Here is a 19337-nt window from a genome sequence, read left to right on the forward strand (position 1 = left end):
GTAGCCACAGCTCTCACTTCATGTGTCCTTACCTTCAGCAAAGCAAGGTCTTCTTCCTTCAGATGAGAATTTGCTTCTCTAATCAGAAGCCTGATGTAGAAAGAAACTGAGTTCTTAGACATTGGTAGAGAAGGCTTCTTGATAGCACACCATAAGGCTTCTGATTGTCCTCGTAATGGTTTTGACCTTCTTAGATAGTACTTAAGAGCTCTAACAGGGCAAAGTACTCTCTCTAGTTCGTTCCCCACCATGTTGGACAGGCTTGGGATCTCGAACGACTTAGGGTAAGGACGGGAAGGAAGCTCGTTTTAGCCAAAAAAAACCGAGCCGCAAGGAACATGTAGCCGTTTCAGATGTGAAACCTATGTTCCTGCTGAAGGCGTGGATCTCACTTACTCTTTTACCTGTTGCTAAGCACACGAGGAAAAGAGTTTCTAATGTGAGGTCCTTAAAAGAGGCTGATTGGAACGGTTCAAATCCTGATGACATTAGGAACCTTAGGACCACGTCTAGATTCCAGCCTGGAGTGGACAACCGACGTTCCTTTGAGGTCTCAAAAGACCTAAGGAGGTCCTGTAGATCTTTGTTGGAGGAAAGATCCAAGCCTCTGTGGCGGAAAACCGCTGCCAACATACTTCTGTAACCCTTGATCGTAGGAGCTGATAGGGATTTTACGTTCCTTAAATGTAACAGGAAGTCAGCAATCTGGGTTACAGTGGTACTGGTTGAGGAAAACTGCATTGGCCTTGCACCAGCTTCGGAAGACTTCCCATTAAGACTGATAGACTCTGAGAGTGGATGTCGTCCTTGCTCTGGCAATCGTTCTGGCTGCCTCCTTCGAAAAGCCTCTAGTTCTTGAGAGACTTTCGATAGTCTGAAGGCAGTCAGACGAAGAGCGTGGAGGTTTGGGTGTACCTTCTTTACGTGAGGTTGACGCAGAAGGTCCACTCTAGGAGGAAGAGTCCTGGGAACGTCGACCAGCCATTGCAGTACCTCGGTGAACCCTTCTCTCGCGGGTCAGAGGGGAGCAACCAACGTCAACCGTGTCCCTTTGTGAGAGGCGAACTTCTGAAGTACCCTGTTGACAATCTTGAACGGCGGGAATGCATACAGGTTGAGATGGGACCAATCCAGCAGAAAGGCATCCACGCGAACTGCTGCTGGGTCTGGAATCGGAGAACAATACAAGAGGAGCTTCTTGGTCATCGAGGTAGCGAATAGAACTATGGTTGGCTGACCCCACAGGGCCCAAAGTCTGCTGCAAACATTCTTGTGAAGGGTCCACTCTGTGGGGAAGGCCTGACCCTTACGGCTGAGGCGATCTGCCATGACATTCATATCGCCCTGAATGAGCCTCGTTACCAGCGTGAGCTTTCGATCTTTGACCAAATGAGGAGGTCCCTTGCGAACTTGAACAACTTCCTCGAATGAGTCCCTCTCTGCTTGGAGATGTAAGCCAAGGCTGTGGTGTAGTCGGAGTTCACCTCCACCACCTTGTTAAGCTGGAGGGACTTGAAGTTTATCAAGGCCAGATGAACTGCCAACAACTCCTTGCAATAGATGTGAAGTGTCCTTTGCTCCTGATTCCATGTTCCCGAGCATTCCTGTCCGTCCAGTGTCGCACCCCAGCCCGTGTCCGATGCGTCCGAGAAGAGACGGTGGTCGGGGGTCTGAACAGCCAAAGGTAGACCTTCCTTGAGAAGAATGCTGTTCTTCCACCACGTTAGAGTAGACCTCATCTCTTCGGAAACAGGAACTGAGCCCGTCTCTAGCGTCATGTCCTTTATCCAGCGAGCAGCTAGATGATACTGAAGGGGGCGGAGGTGGAGTCTCCCTAACTCGATGAACAGGGCCAGCGATGAAAGTGTCCCTGTTAGACTCATCCCCTGCCTGACTAAGCATCGGTTCCTTCTCAGCATGCTCTGGATGCATTCTAGGGCTTGGAAGATCCTTGGGGCCGACGGACAAGTCCGAAAAGCTCGACTCTGAAGATCCATACCCAAGGAAACAATGGTCTGGGATGGAACGAGCTGAGACTCCTCAAAATTGACCAGGAGGCCCAGTTCCTTGGTCAGATCCATAGTCCATTTGAAAATCTCCAGACAGCGACGACTTGTGGGAGCTCTTAAAAGCCAGTCGTCTGACGGAGCCGGACACAAGATCATGATACTGCTGCACAGTCTGTAAACTGTCAATCATGGGCAAGCGAGGAAGTACAGTGACAACCCGAATCTGTCTAGACTATCTGGGTCGTACAGACAACTCCTTAACGGGTTGCTGAGGTTGCCGCACTGCGTCACAATAAGTCCCTTCTGTTGGTTGTTGAACGTCTTCCCCGTGACACATTGACTCCGTAAACAAAAAATCCTCTAACAAGGACTAAGCTTGGACTGCATGTCATGCAACACAGCTCAAGGTCTATGGGAGCAGGTGTGGTAACAGACGGGATTAGCGGCTGAAGTGGAACCATTACCTTCCCTGTAAGCATGTTATGCTTAAATAAAAGTCCATAAGAGGTTATGCAGCTAAAGGCTCCCTCCAAATGACAGAGTCCTCAAGGGAATATCAGAAGGAGGGAGAAAAGAACTTTCTCATCTACAGGGACCTTATCCTAGAAAAGCTAAGTTCTCTGAGTGAGGGTTCATTGGTGCAAAAGCAGCAGACTAGAAGGCAACGTTATGAAACTGCTTGACAGTCTAGTGAGTTGGCAACAACCCAAGATATGTTGAGAAGCATGCGGTAAGGAATGCAGAGCATGATGAATGCAGAGTATGCTGTATGCAGAGCATGCTGTATGTAGAGCATGTTGTATGCAGAGCATGCTGAATGCAGAGCATGCTGTATGCAGAGCATGTTGTATGCAGAGCATGCTGAATGCAGAGCATGCTGAATGCTGAGCATGTAGTAAGCAGAGCCTGCTGTAAGCAGAGCCTGCTGTAAGGAAAGCAGAGCGTGTGCATGGCGTTTAACATTCTTAGAAATTCCATGACCAGTGCTAGAGTGCTTTATGCATGCTTGCATGGGGTTTAAAAATCAACATAATGTTTACCTTACATTCATAACTCATGATTCATATTTTTGCCATGGTTTGAAAATGGAGGTAAGGTATGCTGAACAGCAGAGTCAGAACGAGCTGGAACAACAACAGTGGAAGGTGCAGAAAGTTCCTGTTCCTGTGGTATGAGTGGAGCGTGAAGAGACCGAGGTTGCGCAGAACAAGGTAAAGTTCCCGCAAGCAGAGGTGTCTGAGGCGCAGGAACAGGGTGCACGGGTTGAGCTCGGTGCAGCAGCTGAGGAGACTGACTCACAGGTGGAAGAGGTTGTACCTCCACCGAGAGTTGCACCACCGGTGGAGCAGCCAGGGGAGGAGGAGGAAGAGTGGAGTAATCCTCCTGATCCCAAACCGAAGGTTGCCTTAAAGAAGGCTGAGGCTGAACAACACTGGGAACAGCGAACACAGAAAGAGGTTCAACATCGTACGCCTGGCAGAAGGTGCTGCGACTGGGTGCAGCGAGTGCAGGCGGGTTGAGCACAGGCTGAACGGGTGCAGGTGGAGGTGCAACACTCTCAGCCCGACACTCACGCAACAGGTCCGAAAGCTGTGCTTGCATGGACTGTAGTAGAGTCCACAACATCGTACGCCTGGCAGAAGGTGCTGCGACTGGGTGCAGCGAGTGCAGGCGGGTTGAGCACAGGCTGAAAGGGTGCAGGTGGAGGTGCAACACTCTCAGCCCGATACTCACGCAACAGGTCCGAAAGCTGTGCTTGCATGGACTGTAGTAGAGTCCACAACATCGTACGCCTGGCAGATGGTGCTGCGACTGGGTGCAGCGAGTGCAGGCGGGTGCAGCACAGGCTGAACGGGTGCAGCCGGTTGGTGCACCACCGGTGCAGGCGGGTGCAGCACAGGCTGAACGGGTGCAGGCGGTTGGTGCACCACCGGTGGAGGAGGAGGAGGAGGTGCAACACTCTCAGCACGACACTCACGCATCAGGTCCGAAAGCTGTGCTGCATGGACTGTAGTAGAGTCCACAACATCGTACGCCTGGCAGGTGGTACTGCGATCAGGCGGAGCGAGCAAAGGCGGGGGGGAGTGTAGGCGCACTCTCAGCCCGACAAACTGATGACTGAGGAGAGTCAGAGCTAACCCAATGACTGCATCCGGGTTGTTGAACTTTACTTCGTACGTCTGGCATAGGTCTGTACTTTACGTTTAAGAGGTCTAGAGACCTGAGACCAGCGTTACTCTGCCTTTATTTTCTCCTCTAAATCTCTTCTGCAGACGAGCAAAATAAGGGCTCAATCGTCTGCGGGTGGGAGTGACGGTCTCGGTAAGACACGCCCACAACCACCGAGGATACTTCTGTGCGCCGATCAAGGCCTGCCGAACCCTTTTGCCCTTCGACATTGCTTCTCCCCTGGGCTTGGGAGCTTGCAAGAGGTCCCGGACTGGGAGGACGACTGGCGCGCACAAAAGTACCCTCACGCATAACACTGACATCAATCACTTATCACTTTGATTTCTGTTTGCACTTATTTCACTGAACTCGAAACTTTAAGTGGTTTGTACCTGAAACACGCAATTCTATCCTTCTCAAAAGTTAGTAATTGCGAAAACAGAATTACAATGTAACAGAAAAATCTAATGAAAGAAAATTCAGTGGCTGGAAAGAGACTAAACACTAGATCACTCTAGAAACGTTTAGTTTCTTCCCCTAAAGAGACTAGGGATAAGAGCAAAACGATAACGACGTTACTCGTACGCCTGGCAGGCTTGAGGGAAACGTTTATCCTCTTTCTCCCTCCGTCTCTATCTCTCTCTCTCTCTTGACTTAGAACCTGAGAGAAGAGCCCAATCATATATATCGTTAAAACATATTATTGTTAAAGGAAAAAACTGAAATATTTCCCAAAAAGAAAAGTTCCTTATTAGGATCAAAACCATTAAGTTAAGAAAGAATGAACAAAACGCTAGACACGGTTACTCTTACTGCAATGTGAAACCGTGAACATTCTTTCTCTATCGTAACGATAGAGTGCAAGTTGAAACGTTCTGAACGTCAACAACTGCCGAGACAAACAAAACGTTAGTTCAACTTTGAAAAAGTACGAGACTATCAAAGAAATTCTTTCAAAGACCTTAAAATAGCATAATATGTTAACAGGTAAAACCGAAATGACGGGCTCACGATAATTAACTTCGGTACCAAGAAAAGACCGCCTACTATTAGGAAGGTCGAATATAAACAAATATAAAAATTAATTTTAATAAGTTTATAATAAAAGGAAGTTAATCGAAGAGGCCTATAAAAGGCGGAGAGATATAAAATAAATCTATAACTTTTGTTAAGCAAAATTAAGAAAGAGAGTCTATACTCTCTTAGACACCAACACTTCCGTCTAAGGGAAGGGTCGGCCATTGAAAGGTGAACGAGAGTTCATACTCTCTTCGTCACCAAAATTAATCAAATTAATTCCAAAAGCTAACTAAGCTAAAATAGAAGTTTCCAGTAAAGCGACAGCCGAAATCAAAGAGAAATACTTCACCAAAGTCGTGAAAATACTCCAAGAACATAAGCGTATCCCAGAACGTCTTGTCAGAAGCACGACAGAGGAATAATTGAGGAGGTGTCAACAAGAAGTACTTGAGTACCTGGCCACAGGTGGCGCTGGTAAGTACACCCCCTTCTAGTATTGTGATAGCTGGCGTATCCCTCCATAGAATTCTGTCGGGCAACGGAGTTGACAGCTACATGATTATCGGGTAAGTTTAATATTGAAAACATACAGATACTCCTCTTTTTATCATTGTGTGATTTACTATTTTTTTAGTTTATGAAAAGAAATACTTACTGTACCATACCTTGAAAAACAAATAATGAAAATAAATTTTGAATGTTGTGCGTAGTCATGCAAAGCAAACGATCACATGCAGCTAAATAATCCTGTACTGTTGGAATGATGGTAGGGTACATCACACTAACAGTAGGAGCCTCTGCCTCAGTTTTGCTAGCAAAGTGCAATCAGAATTTCATTGTGGCTATTATGCTTGTTTTCGAGTACAACTATGTCTACCAAAGCACAAGTACAGATTCCTAAATTCGACAGGTATATGTACAATGGCCTTGGAATGAAGTCTTAAAAGATAAAAAATAAGGTCTTCATAATTCATGTTATAAAACTTTTACATTTTCATTTACACAGTCAGAATTTTAAACCTCTGGCATCGTGGGAGTTGGAATCAAAGGTTTCACCTTGCAAACACTGGATGTATGTACAACCAAAGACTGATAATTTTTGGTGGAGGAGTCATCAACAAGAAGCAAAGATATGGCCAGAGCATTAGTCAGAACGACATTCCTTTTCTATAATTGGCAGTTCCATAATATTGACATGTGGGTTTTTTACAAAAAAAACGCACCTTTCTTTTCTTTTCCTTTCCATTGCTTAATGGTATACTCGGGCACACTATTCTATCTAATTTCCCTTCTTGCTTTGTTAAAGTTTTTATAGTTCCTGTATATAGGAAATATATATTTAAATGTTGTTACTGTTCTTAAAATATTTAATTTTTCCTTGTTTCCTTTCCCCACTGGGCTATTTTCCCTGTTGGGGCACTTGGGCTTATAGTATCCTGCTTTCCCAACTAGGTTTGTAGCTTAGCAAGTAATAATAATAAATGTGATTAATTAAAGAAGACTAATTCAAGTTTATTAGTATATTTCTCCAATGAACCATGTTTCATTTTTTAAAACTAATGTACTATACATCAAAATATTATCGCAGTGTTTGAAATAACACACACAACAAATCAAGCAATGTAGGACAGAAATTAGTACCAATATGGAAAGTAGAAAATTTCAAGTGAAAAGACGATTCCAACCATTCTTACCTCCGTACGAACTTCCAGAATATCCTTAAACTTCTGTGTGATGAAAGCAACTTTGGTCTGAAGAGATCCAACCAAATTGGAAGAATGTTTCTGAAGGTGAGCACTAGTTCCATTAGGGCTGGCTACGCGAGACTGGTTACGAAGATCGGTTAGTTGTTTGGTGAGAGATGTCAAGTCGTGGCGAATTATACCAGTTAGTTCTTGAACTTCAAGATCATGGCTATCGTCAAAAAGTGATCTTTTTTTGGCCACTGAAAAGTAAACATACCATAGTTATTGGACCTGTGTAATGTATAAAATTTGCATGCATATGTGGATTGGGTTTGATTTACACAAGGTTATCTGGCATCCCAACAGCTAAGTTCACTGACACTAAAGTGTACTCAATCAAGAATAAATGATAAAATACCGACACAAAATATATGACAATCTTAAAAACCCTAAATATTACTGGTAAAGACAAAATAATTTCAAATCTCTAATATGTATGATGTAAATATCAATAAAATATAAAATGCATTATTAAGATGAAGATAATCTAATCTAACCATCTTCCACAATAAATTAAAAAATTCCACTACCATCATAACTTACCCTCTCTCCAAGGACACTGGCCAAAATGTATGTGCCACACTTATTTCAGGCTTTGGAGAGGCTTGGAACTCATTTATCGAGAGCCTCACAATCATAGGGACTAAATACAGTAGTCTTCACAATATGACTGATGTTCACCTCCCATCAAGAATCCGAGATCTATTCTTAGAAGTAAAAATGCCATCTCCCACTGCCTGGACATACTATTATACTTCCAAGAAGATATGACAGTTGTGACCTTTCTTAATTCATTTTGGACCACCATATTTTATTGTTCTTGCCGAGTGTAGCTAACAACTGTATTTATACTGTGTTGAACTTGAATCGTTTCCCAGGTATCGCTCAAAAATAGAAGCCAACAGTCCTGGTATAACAAAACTCTCAGCCCCAGAATTCTTAACAATCTTGAAATGCGGTGCTACCATCCTGGTAAACAATTGAGAGGCTGTTCTGAGACTAACAACATGGACACTTATATTGGTAAACTTTCAACCAGTTGACAAAACTAGGTACAGTATTTCCTCGAATCGAGACAAATAATGAAAATATATATTGGTAAGGGCTATCGAAAATATAAAATCTTTCTTTATTGCCCCCAGAATTGTCAAGGGAGTTTCCATGGAATACTTTATGAAAACTGTAAACTGTTTGAGACATCTAGAACTGGTCTCAAACATTTCCCCACACCCCTGATGCTTTGGAGAATGGGAATAACCCAATGTAAAACCCTGGAGCAGGGTTCAAAACTTCTATCACATCTTTTTTGTAGATGTTTAAAAATTTCCAGATTCAAAATCTGTGCCTTTGTGCTAAATTATTCGGAAATGGGTATTGTAGTTCCTTGCACAAGGGAAAGATTAGAGGCTAGAGGAATCTGGTAACCTTCTTCGGCTATGACTACCACCCATCTATAGGGAAGGCTCTTGTAAATGTCACAAAAGTGAGAGTATTCCTCCTCCTGAGATTTAAAGGGAAGGACCGTCAGCGTTTTCTGATGAGACCTACAAGTTCAGTTAGCAATTTTTTCCAATAGAATGGAATCCTGATGTTTTACCACTGTTACAAAAGTAGTTCCTTAAAGGAGACAATTAAGGCCCTTGAAGCTACTGTTTTAAACGAGGAAACTTGGGTATCCCTAGAAATTTACCTCAAAGTGTCACTTTGAATCTCGGTACCTAATTGAGCAATTACTGTATCAATCCTATTTGCATACAAAACTACTAAAAATATAAGATACCAATGAATATTTTTTCTCACCAAACAGAGAGGCACATCCTTATTCTTTTCGGCTAATCCAAAAACACAAAAAAGGCTGCTATATTTCTGAAGCTTCATATGAAGCAATTTTTTTCTGAAGTCAGATTATCCAATACAGTATTCAAATGCTGATGCCCTGCAAATTTCTCTTCTACTATAAGACTAGGGTCCTGTTGCCAAGCCAATTGCGACACATAAACTGAAGACTAGGAGTATGGCTTGCCAAAGCCATCAGTTATTGCCATTAACCGCTAGATTGTATCATGGTTTAGCTAGGAGCTAAGTCTATTGAAAAGTCTATTGAAAAGAAAGAAAACGGGAAATTATTCAGCTTTAGACGTAATGTTGATAAAATAGAATTTATAGAGAGATGTTTCTAATGAGAAAACTAAATTAGAAATAAAAAAAAAATGACAAAGTTTGTCACAATGGTATGACAAAAACAATGGAACCAGGCCAGCCTGGAGTGCTTGTTTCAAATATTTCGGGGACGCGACAGAAAATCATCTCACGATAGATAAGGCAACTTATGATTCATGGGTTAAAAGGCTGCTCATGAATGGCAGAGGCAAGGGACATTGACATTGCCCTATCGAGCAGGACAACGCCCTAGAGACCGACCATATATAAATATGATCGGCACCCAAGGCCACTCTTCACCCAAGCTAGGACCAATGAGGGCCAGGCAATGGCTACTGAGAACTCAGCAGATAAACCTATAGGCCTCCCTTAGCTCACAAGGATGGTGCGGTTGCAGCGACCAAAGAAAATAACGAGTTTGAATATAACTCGAACCCCAGTCTAGTGTTCACCAGTCAGGGATGTTACCACATCGGTTGCAATAAATTGAAAGCATTTCTTTACAACTAAATTACAATACACAACTTATAGGAAATACAAAGGCTCCTCAACTTACAGTGGGTTAATTTCTCCAACTTCGCGTAAGTGCTGGATATATTCCTTCCAATTAACCTATAAAAAATGTTTAACGAATTATATTTAATAATTTACACTTTAAAATCACAATATTGTTTAATTTCTAACAAAATATGCTAAACATTAAATCATTTTAATCATTGTAAATTGTCGAGCAAATAAACGCTGCTAAAATAAATTACTGTACCAAATATATATTTGATCAACAAAAAGGCGTCAAAATCCTTAAGGCTATGTAAGAGAAAGCCAGAAGTTTTCGGACAATAACTAAGGATGGAATAGGGCTGAGACATTGAAAATATTCATATCAAATAGGGCTGAGACATTAAAAATATTCATATCAAATTATGTATGAAAGGAATTACTGTATTACAAGCCAAGCCAAGGTTGCCAACTGATACACATTAAAATTCAACAACATAAATGATTGAGGAAAAGAAAATAGTAAGAGATCACGATAAAATTATTATAGAATAATCAGAAAAACATGATTGCTTTAATCCCAAAATTTATCAATCCTTGACTTCAACCTGCAAATCTAGTCACTACTTTTCGAATTAAATTTGAATTAAACAATGCTATTACTGATAATTTTATCAAATATTTTTGAGAAAAAGTAGCAATAGATTACAATATAATCATTATAGAATAATCAGAAAAACATAATTGCTTTTGTCCAAAAGTATATCAATCCTTGACTTCAACCTGCAAATCTAGTCTCTACTTCTCAAATTACATCTGAATTGAACAATGCTCTTACTGATAATATTTAATTTTCATAGAAAAAGAATTTCCAAATCACTTCAAGCACTTACTTTGATCTCTGCATAAAATCTGTATACTGCCGTAAATCTCGTGGACGTCTGCTATTCTGAGGGAGAAGATTATTGGTTTGACTTCCCTGCTGAGACCTAACGATCCGGACGAACTCCTGAGTGCGGTCGCGGGACGCCATCTCCGAATCTTCTATGTCGCCGAAAGATGACCACGTAGGATAACCGAAGCTTTGCTTATTATTCAGATTACCACTATCACTGCTCCAAGTGTAACTTTGACCATCCACTCTACTATTATTCAGGGGATAAGTATTTTCACTAATAGTTAGCGTCCCATTAAAGTTGGAATTTAACTGTCCAGGGTAACTTAGGTTTTGGGTCTCAACAATATTCTTTACACCAGTGGAAGGCTTAAAGGTATCAGTTTTCTTATAGTACGCATGATCGCCTGCTACACTTACAGGAGCTCCCCAAACACCTCTTTCACTTATAGCACTGGCAACCTGTTAAGAAGACAAAGTTTCACTTATAAACACTCATGAATTTCCAAAACCTATTCACAATCCAATAACCTTTTAAAAGGTTCTCCCATAAGATTGATAATAAACAAAATTATATATTATTACAGCACTGCTAATACCCTTCAAATCAGTTGGGTTATGCTAGAATTAACAGACTGATTGATAGAACATTATCCGACACTGTGACAACCAGTCATTAACACCAAAAAAATAAAATAAATAATCTACAATTATCTTGGAACACTTTCACACATTATGATTAATCACCTTAAAAACTACAAGACAGAATTAAAAATCATATAAGTTATACATACTTACATATACCAAGGCACTTCCCCCAATTTTGGGGAGTAGCCGACATCAACAAATGAAACAAAAACAAAAAAGGGGACCTCTACTCTCTACGTTCCTCCCAGCCTAACAAGGGACTCAACCGAGTTCAGCTGGTACTGCTAGGGTGCCACAGCCCACCCTCCCACATTATCCACCACAGATGAAGCTTCATAATGCTGAATCCCCTACTGCTGCTACCTCCGCGGTCATCTAAGGCATCGGAGGAAGCAGCAGGGCCTACCGGAACTGCGTCACAATCGCTCGCCATTCATTCCTATTTCTAGCACGCTCTCTTACCTCTCTTACATCTATCCTCCTATCACCCAGAGCTTCCTTCACTCCATCCATCCACCCAAACCTTGGCCTTCCTCTTGTACTTCTCCCATCAACTCTTGCATTCATCACCTTCTTTAGCAGACAGCCATTTTCCATTCTCTCAACATGGCCAAACCACCTCAACACCTTCATATCCACTCTAGCTGCTAACTCATTTCTTACACCCGTTCTCACTCTCACCACTTTTTTCCTAACCCCATCTATTCGAGATACACCAGCCATACTCCTTAGACACTTCATCTCAAACACATTCAATTTCTGTCTCTCCATCACTTTCATTCCCCACAACTCCGATCCATACATCACAGTTGGTACAATCACTTTCTCATATAGAACTCTCTTTACATTCATGCCCAACCCTCTATTTTTTACTACTCCTTTAACTGGCCCCAACACTTTGCAACCTTCATTCACTCTCTGACGTACATCTGCTTCCACTCCACCATTTGCTGCAACAACAGACCCCAAGTACTTAAAATGATCCACCTCCTCAAGTAACTCTCCATTCAACATGACATTCAACCTTGCACCACCTTCCCTTCTCGTACATCTCATAACCTTACTCTTACCCACATTAACTCTCAACTTCCTTCTCTCACACACTCTTCCAAATTCTGTCACTAATCGGCCAAGCTTCTCTTCTGTGTCTGCAACCAGTACAGTATCATCTGCAAACAACAACTGATTTACCTCCCATTCATGGTCATTCTCATCTACCAGTTTTAATCCTTGTCCAAGCACTCGAGCATTCACCTCTCTCACCACTCCATCAACATACAAGTTAAACAACCACGGCGACATCACACATCCCTGTCTCAGCCCCACTCTCACCAAACCAATCACTCACTTCATTTCCTATCCTAACACATGCTTTACTACCTTTGTAGAAACTTTTCACTGCTTGCAACAACCTTCCACCAACTCCATATAACCTCATCACATTCCACATTGCTTCCCTATCAACTCTATCATAAGCTTTCTCCAGATCCATAAACGCAACATACACCGCATTACCTTTTGCTAAATATTTCTTGCATATCTGCCTTACTGTAAAAATCTGATTCATACAACCCCTACCTCTTCTAAAACCACCCTGTACTTCTAAGATTGCATTCTCTGTTTTATCCTTGATCCTATTAATCATTACTCTACCATATACTTTTCCAACTACGCTTAAACTAATCTCTCTTGAATTACAACACTCATGCACATCTCCCTTACCCTTATATAGTGGTACAATACATGCACAAACCCAATCTACTGGTACCATTGACAACACAAAACAAGCATTAAACAATCTCACCAACCATTCAAGTACAGTCACACCCCTTCCTTCAACATCTCAGCTCTCACACCATCCATACCAGACGCTTTTCCTACTCTCGTTTCATCTAGTGCTCTCCTCACTCCATCTATTGTAATCTCTCTCTCATTCTCATCTCCCATCACTGGCACCTCAACACCTGCAACAGCAATTATATCTACCTCCCTATTATCCTCAACATTCAGTAAACTTTCAAAATATTCCGCCCATCTTTTCCTTGCCTCCTCTCCTTTTAACAACCTTCCATTTCCATCTTTCACTGTCTCTTCAATTCTTGAGCCCGCCTTCCTTACTCTCTTCACTTCTTTCCAAAACTACTTCTTATTCTCTTCATATGAATGACCCAATCCCTGACCCCACCACCTCAGGTCAGCTGCCCTCTTTGCCTCACGTACCTTGTGCTTTACTCCCACATTTTTCTCTCTATATTTTTCATACTTCTCTATACTATTACTCTGCAGCCATTCTTCAAAAGCCCTCTTTTTCTCTTCCACTTTTACCTTCACTCCTTCATTCCACCATTCACTGCCCTTCCTCATGCTGCCTCCAACAACCTTCTTGCCACACACATCACTTGCAATCCCAACAAAATTTTCTTTTACTAACTTCCACTCCTCCTCTAAATTGCCAGTTTCTCTTACTTTCACTTCGTCATATGTCATTTTCAACCTTTCCTGATATTTACTTTTTACCCCCCGTTTTATTAGCTCTTCAACCCTCACTACCTCCCTTTTAAATCCACCTACTCTATTCACCCACTCTTTTGCTGCAACGAATTTTTCTTCCACCAAAAAATTATCAGACATACCGTTAGCCATACCCCTAAACACGTGCACGTCTTTCAATCTTCCAAACATTCTTTTAGTTATCAACACATAATCCATTAATGCCCTTTCTACTACTCTTCCATTTGCCACTCTTACCCATGTATACTTATTTTCATCTTTCTTTTTGAAAAAGCTATTACTTATCACCATCTCTTGCTCAACACACACATCTACCAGTCTCTCACCACTCATTTTCACCTGGTATGCCATACTTCCCAATGACACCTTCTACCTCTCCAGCGCCAATTCTAGCATTTAAGTCACCCATGACAACTACATAATTCCTTCTACCCAGTCCTTCTACACACCTAGTTAATTCATTCCAGAACTCATTCCGCTCTTCTTCACTTTTCTCACTACCTGGCCCATACGCACTGACAAACGCCCGACATTCCCTACCCAACCCAACCTCTACCCACATTAACCTAGACGATATCTCCTTCCATTCCACTACTTTACCTGTCATCCATTCACTCAGCAATAAAGCCACACCCTTTCTCGCTCTTCCCCCTTTCAATCCCAGACACTCTACCAGACATTTCACCAAACATCACTTCACCCTTTCCTTTTATCTTCGTCTCACACAAGGCCAATACATCCATCCTTCTATTCCTAAACATACTTCCAATTTCACATCTTTCACTCTCTATCGTACTACATCAACGCACATTCAAACACCCCAAAACTAGAGTGCGGGGAGCATATAGTATATATAATAGTATATAAGTTATAAATTACCTAAATTCATAAATGATAATTATCAAAAGATTAAAAAGCCCAAATTAATATAACATCTATTATACCTCAGCGATAAGAAACCAAGAGATAAAAATCTATGATGAAAACAAACTTATATTTCATCTATCAAATTTATTGGGAGTGAGATTAGACTCTCCTCAATCACAATCCTCAGATTGTAATAAAGCAGTCATATGTGCGAATACCTGAGGAACGAAAGAAACGCTTTTGGAATGACTGCAGGCGCAAAAAAAAGTCCTTTGAGTCACCAAGAGCACGATGGCTTCCTCTCAGGAGGCTGGGAATGGAGTAAAGTCTATCGAGCGCAGCCTGACAAGTATCAGTTCAGCTAAGAGGGGTGCATGAATAGATGAGAGCACCATTCCTACAATGACTCGTGCAATGTCGTGCAAGACAGTGCAAAAATCCAGGATAGTTCCACTATTGTTGCATGTTCAGACATAGAACCTAGAGAGTAAGTTAGCAACAGAATCTGATGGAATATGGATACTGAATGGGCAAGGCAAGCCATCCCACTACAGCTGGGGACATATCTAAGGGCTGCTTTAGGGTGGAGATGCCCTGGGCCATCTATTATTCACTAATCCGTGTAGCCAGTAGTCTCCACTTCTCACTTTCTGTCTTTATACAAAAAATTTTTCTAGAATCAAAGAAAAACTTATTTGTATAAGTTCTTTTTATTGACAGCAAAACATTACAATAAGAGAAACAAAATAAAATACAAAAAGCACTTTAAAATACTGCTTGACACTGTCAATATAAATACTGATTCTAGTAGTGTATAATTTCCTCGGAGCACATCTTGCATATCATTATGTACTAAAATCCTTTTGCAAGCAGAAGAAAACTGACGTACATTTGGATTATTATTGCATTCACGTCATCAAAAATCTCAATCGTGGCTCAGGACAGCCTATTAAATTATGCTATGTAGTTAAGCTATGTATATATATAATACAGTATAACAAAGGACACCAGTTCTGATATAATTCTCTCAAACACAAACACACACAAAAAAAAAAAAAAAAAAAAAAAAAAAATGATGAAAACACTTTTAATAATACTGTACAATGTTCATATTGTTGACTCCCACACCGTTGGAGGTGGGGCGGAATTGAAGGAAAGCATAAAACATTAAAAATCAAAACAAGAAACAGACCTAACAGTGCAGTAACATGTAGTCTATACTGATTGCAGACAAAGTCAAAAGTGGTATGATTTAGTCAGGCTGGTAGACGCTTTCCGCTTGCCACACCTGTTAACAAGCTGGTGGGCAGGGCTTCCCACTTGTCACAGCTGTTGACAAGCTGGTGAGTGGGACCTCCCCATTGCCACACATGTTGACAAGCTGGTGGGTGGGGCTTTCCACTTGCCACACCTGTTGACAAGCTGGTGGGTGGGGCTTTCCACTTGCCACACCTGTTGACAAGCTGGTGGGTGGGGCTTTCCACTTGCCACACCTGTTGACAAGCTGGTGGGTGGGGCTTTCCACTTGACACACCTGTTGACAAGCTGGTGGGTAGGGCTTTCCACTTGCCAAACCTGTTGACAAGCTGGTGGGTAGGGCTTTCCACTTGCCAAACCTGTTGACAAGCTGGTGGGTGGGGCTTTCCACACCTGTTGACAAGCTGGTGGGTAAGGCTTTCCACTTGCCACACCTGTTGACAAGCTGGTGGGTGGGGCTTTCCACTTGCCACACCTGTTGACAAGCTGGTGGGTGGGGCTTTCCACTTGCCACACCTGTTGACAAGCTGGTGGGTGGGGCTTTCCACTTGCCACAGGTGTTGACAAAGCTGGTGGGCAGGGCTTTCTACTTGCAACGCCTGTTGACAAGTTGGTGGGCGGAATTTCACTTCGCATACCTGTTGACAAACTGATGGGCGGGGCTTCCCACTTGCAAAACCTGTTGACAAGCTAGTGGACAGGACTTCACACTTGCCACATCTGTTGACAAGCTGATGGGTAGGGCTTTCCACTTGCCACAACTGTTGACAAGCTGGTAGGTGGGGCTTTCCACTTGCCACACCTGTTGACAGGCTGGTGGGTAGGGGTTAACGCTCGCCACACCTGTTGACAAGCTGGTGGGCAGGGCTTTCCACTTGTCACAGCTGTTAACAAGTTGGTGGGTGGGACCTCCCCTTGCCACACCTGTTGACAAGCTGGTGGGTGAGGCTTTCCACTTGCCACACCTGTTGACAAGCTGGTGGGTGGGGCTTTCCACTTGCCACACCTGTTGACAAACTGGTGAGTGGGACCTCCCCCTTACCACACCTGTTGACAAGCTGGTGGGTAAGGCTTTCCACTTACCACACCTGTTGACAAGCTGGTGGGTGGGGCTTTCCACTTGCCACACCTGCTGATAAGCTGGTGGGTGGGGCTTTCCACTTGCCACACCTGTTGACAAGCTGGTGGGTAGGGCTCTCCACTTGCTACACCTGTTGACAAGCTGGTGGGTAGGGCTTTCCACTTACCACACCTGTTGACAAGCTGGTGGGTGGGGCTTTCCATTTGCCACAGGTGTTGACCAAGCTGGTGGGTAGGGCTTTCCACTTGCCACACCTGTTGACAAGCTGGTGGGTGGGGCTTTCCACTTGCCACACCTGTTGACAAAGCTGGTGGGCAGGGCTTTCCACTTACCACACCTGTTGACAAGTTGATGGGCAGAGCCTTTCACTTCGCATACCGGTTGACAAGTTGGTGGGCAGAGCCTTTCACTTCGCATACCGGTTGACAAACTGGTGGGCAGGGCTTCCCACTTGCAAAACCTGTTGACAAGCTAGTGGACATGACTTCACACTTGCCACACCTGTTGACAAGCTGATGGGTGGGGCTTTTCACTTGCCACACCTGTTGACAAGCTGGTGGGTGGGGCTTTCCACTTGCCACACCTGTTAACAAGCTGGTGGGTGGGGCTTTCCACTTGCAACACCTCTTGACAAGCTGGTGGGTGGGGCTTTTAACTTGCCACACCTCTTGACAAGCTGGTGGGTGGGGCTTTCCACTTGCCACACCTGTTGACAAGTTGGTAGGTAGGACTTTCCACTTGCCACACCTGTTGACAAGCTGGTGGGTAGGGCTTTCCACTTGCCACACCTGTTGACAAGCTGGTGGGCGGGGACTTCCACTTGCCACAGCTGCTGACAAGCTCATGGGTAAGGCTTCCCACTTGCCACACCTATTGTTAACCAACTACCTTGCTTGCATTCAATGGTCATTCTATCTTGTGCTGAAATCATCTCCTAGATATAAGACAAATGGTTTGTATTCACCTAGGAACAAACCTCTACTTTATGTCTGGGTTTCAAAGTGACTCCCTATGCAGTAACAAAATTTGAAAGACTCACCTGTGGTGAATTAGGATACGAGGCCTGAGGTGAATTCAACAGCGACTGTCTCTGCAAGTTACTCTCCGTCACGGAAGTCGCGGGCACCGGCAACTCCTCCACGTACGACTCAGACCCTGCACGCCTCCTTCGAGTCGTCATCACACACAACTATAGACTCTGTAAGACACAAATTCTCATGTTGTACAAAAGAACGGCAAATTTCATATTTAGAAATGCTTTAACCTGAAACATTTTATCAACTCTCCATTAATTTTCATTCTTATAAAAAGCTCAATCCAATATGTACATTCTCAAAATTAAAATATCATAGCTACTGGTTAGAAAAATTTTTTTTCATATAAACAATTATTTCAAGTCTTACCCAAATACTCATATTTTATTGCTTTAAGCATTTTCTTAGCAACAGAAAAGAAATACAAATGTAATGTTATGCAGTACAGTAATAGTTTTCAAAATTAGCCAACCCCCCGTATTTGCATTTTTCTTCACTAGGTGTCCCATAAAGGTATTTGTTCCCACAGGATAAAAACTCTTTGTCTTTTAGTAAAAGCAGGCGTGGCTTTTAAAATTTATAACAAGATGTTTATCGTTAGCAGCTGGTAAGGGGGAAACCTGAAAGCACACTTTGTAAGCCACTTTTTCAAATGCCTGAAATTACAGATGTACTCCTCACACCATCAACCGATCGTATTAATCTTTCGTTTTTTCTTTCAGATAATTGTTGGCAGTTTGCTGTGTCAGGGATATTTACGAAGAAAGGTTTTGCAGTTTTCCGATAACTGTAAATAACTGATATTTGTTTAGCCTGTACTCGCTGGTGGTGCTGGGTCTTCACAGAGTTACTGGAATCTCTTTTCTGGGAGAGTAATCGCCATCAGCAGGGAAGCCACACAATCTACCTATTCACTCACAGCCAGTCAAGATGAAAGGACTGCCATTTTCCCTTCTATGCTCACCTTCTTTTGTGATTGTACATTCAATCAAGGCTAAAAAATTGATACCTCTACGTTTGCGAGAACCCCTCACATGAATACTCATCTGCTGTGCATGCACACGTTTTATGAACAAGCGCGTTTATCTGTTTTCCAGCATCCTAAGGCCAAAATAGCAAACTTTGCACTCACCTAGTGAAAAGTAATATCCTGGCACTCACACTCTCCTATGCACTCACTCGCTTGAGTGGCCAAGTGCAGCCCCGGCCGCAAGCACTCACCTGGACTCTCACCCTCACCAGAAAAGACAAGTGCCAGAACATGCTTATTCCCATACCCATAAAAACTTACTGGTTAGAAAGAATCTCCCTGTTTGCGACTGATCTCCCATTCGTGATCAGTCTTGACCGAAAAAATTCCTCAACCTTAGAAAGGCAACCTATGGATGAGATGGTCCACAGGTCCTCGTGGAATTAAGGCATGAAGCCTTCAGCAGGACAGGT

The 19337-nt window shown here is 42.8% G+C and overlaps 1 protein-coding gene across 3 annotated transcripts in view; it reads right to left on the reverse strand.

Moving 5' to 3' along the window:
• Positions 1-19337, reverse strand: part of Syx5 (syntaxin 5) — a 30002-nt gene that overhangs the window by 3154 nt on the left and 7511 nt on the right. For all 3 annotated transcript variants that reach the window (XM_068388731.1, XM_068388729.1, XM_068388730.1), the window contains 4 exons: positions 17900-18058; positions 10495-10958; positions 9660-9715; positions 6893-7143 (listed from right to left, as the gene is read on the reverse strand). In XM_068388731.1, the coding sequence (XP_068244832.1) occupies positions 6893-7143; positions 9660-9715; positions 10495-10958; positions 17900-18040 (912 nt within the window). In that variant the 5' untranslated portion in view covers positions 18041-18058. The remainder of the gene's footprint in view (positions 1-6892; positions 7144-9659; positions 9716-10494; positions 10959-17899; positions 18059-19337) is intronic.

This window comes from Palaemon carinicauda, chromosome 15, assembly GCF_036898095.1.
Source record: "Palaemon carinicauda isolate YSFRI2023 chromosome 15, ASM3689809v2, whole genome shotgun sequence".
Lineage (NCBI taxonomy): Eukaryota > Metazoa > Arthropoda > Malacostraca > Decapoda > Palaemonidae > Palaemon > Palaemon carinicauda.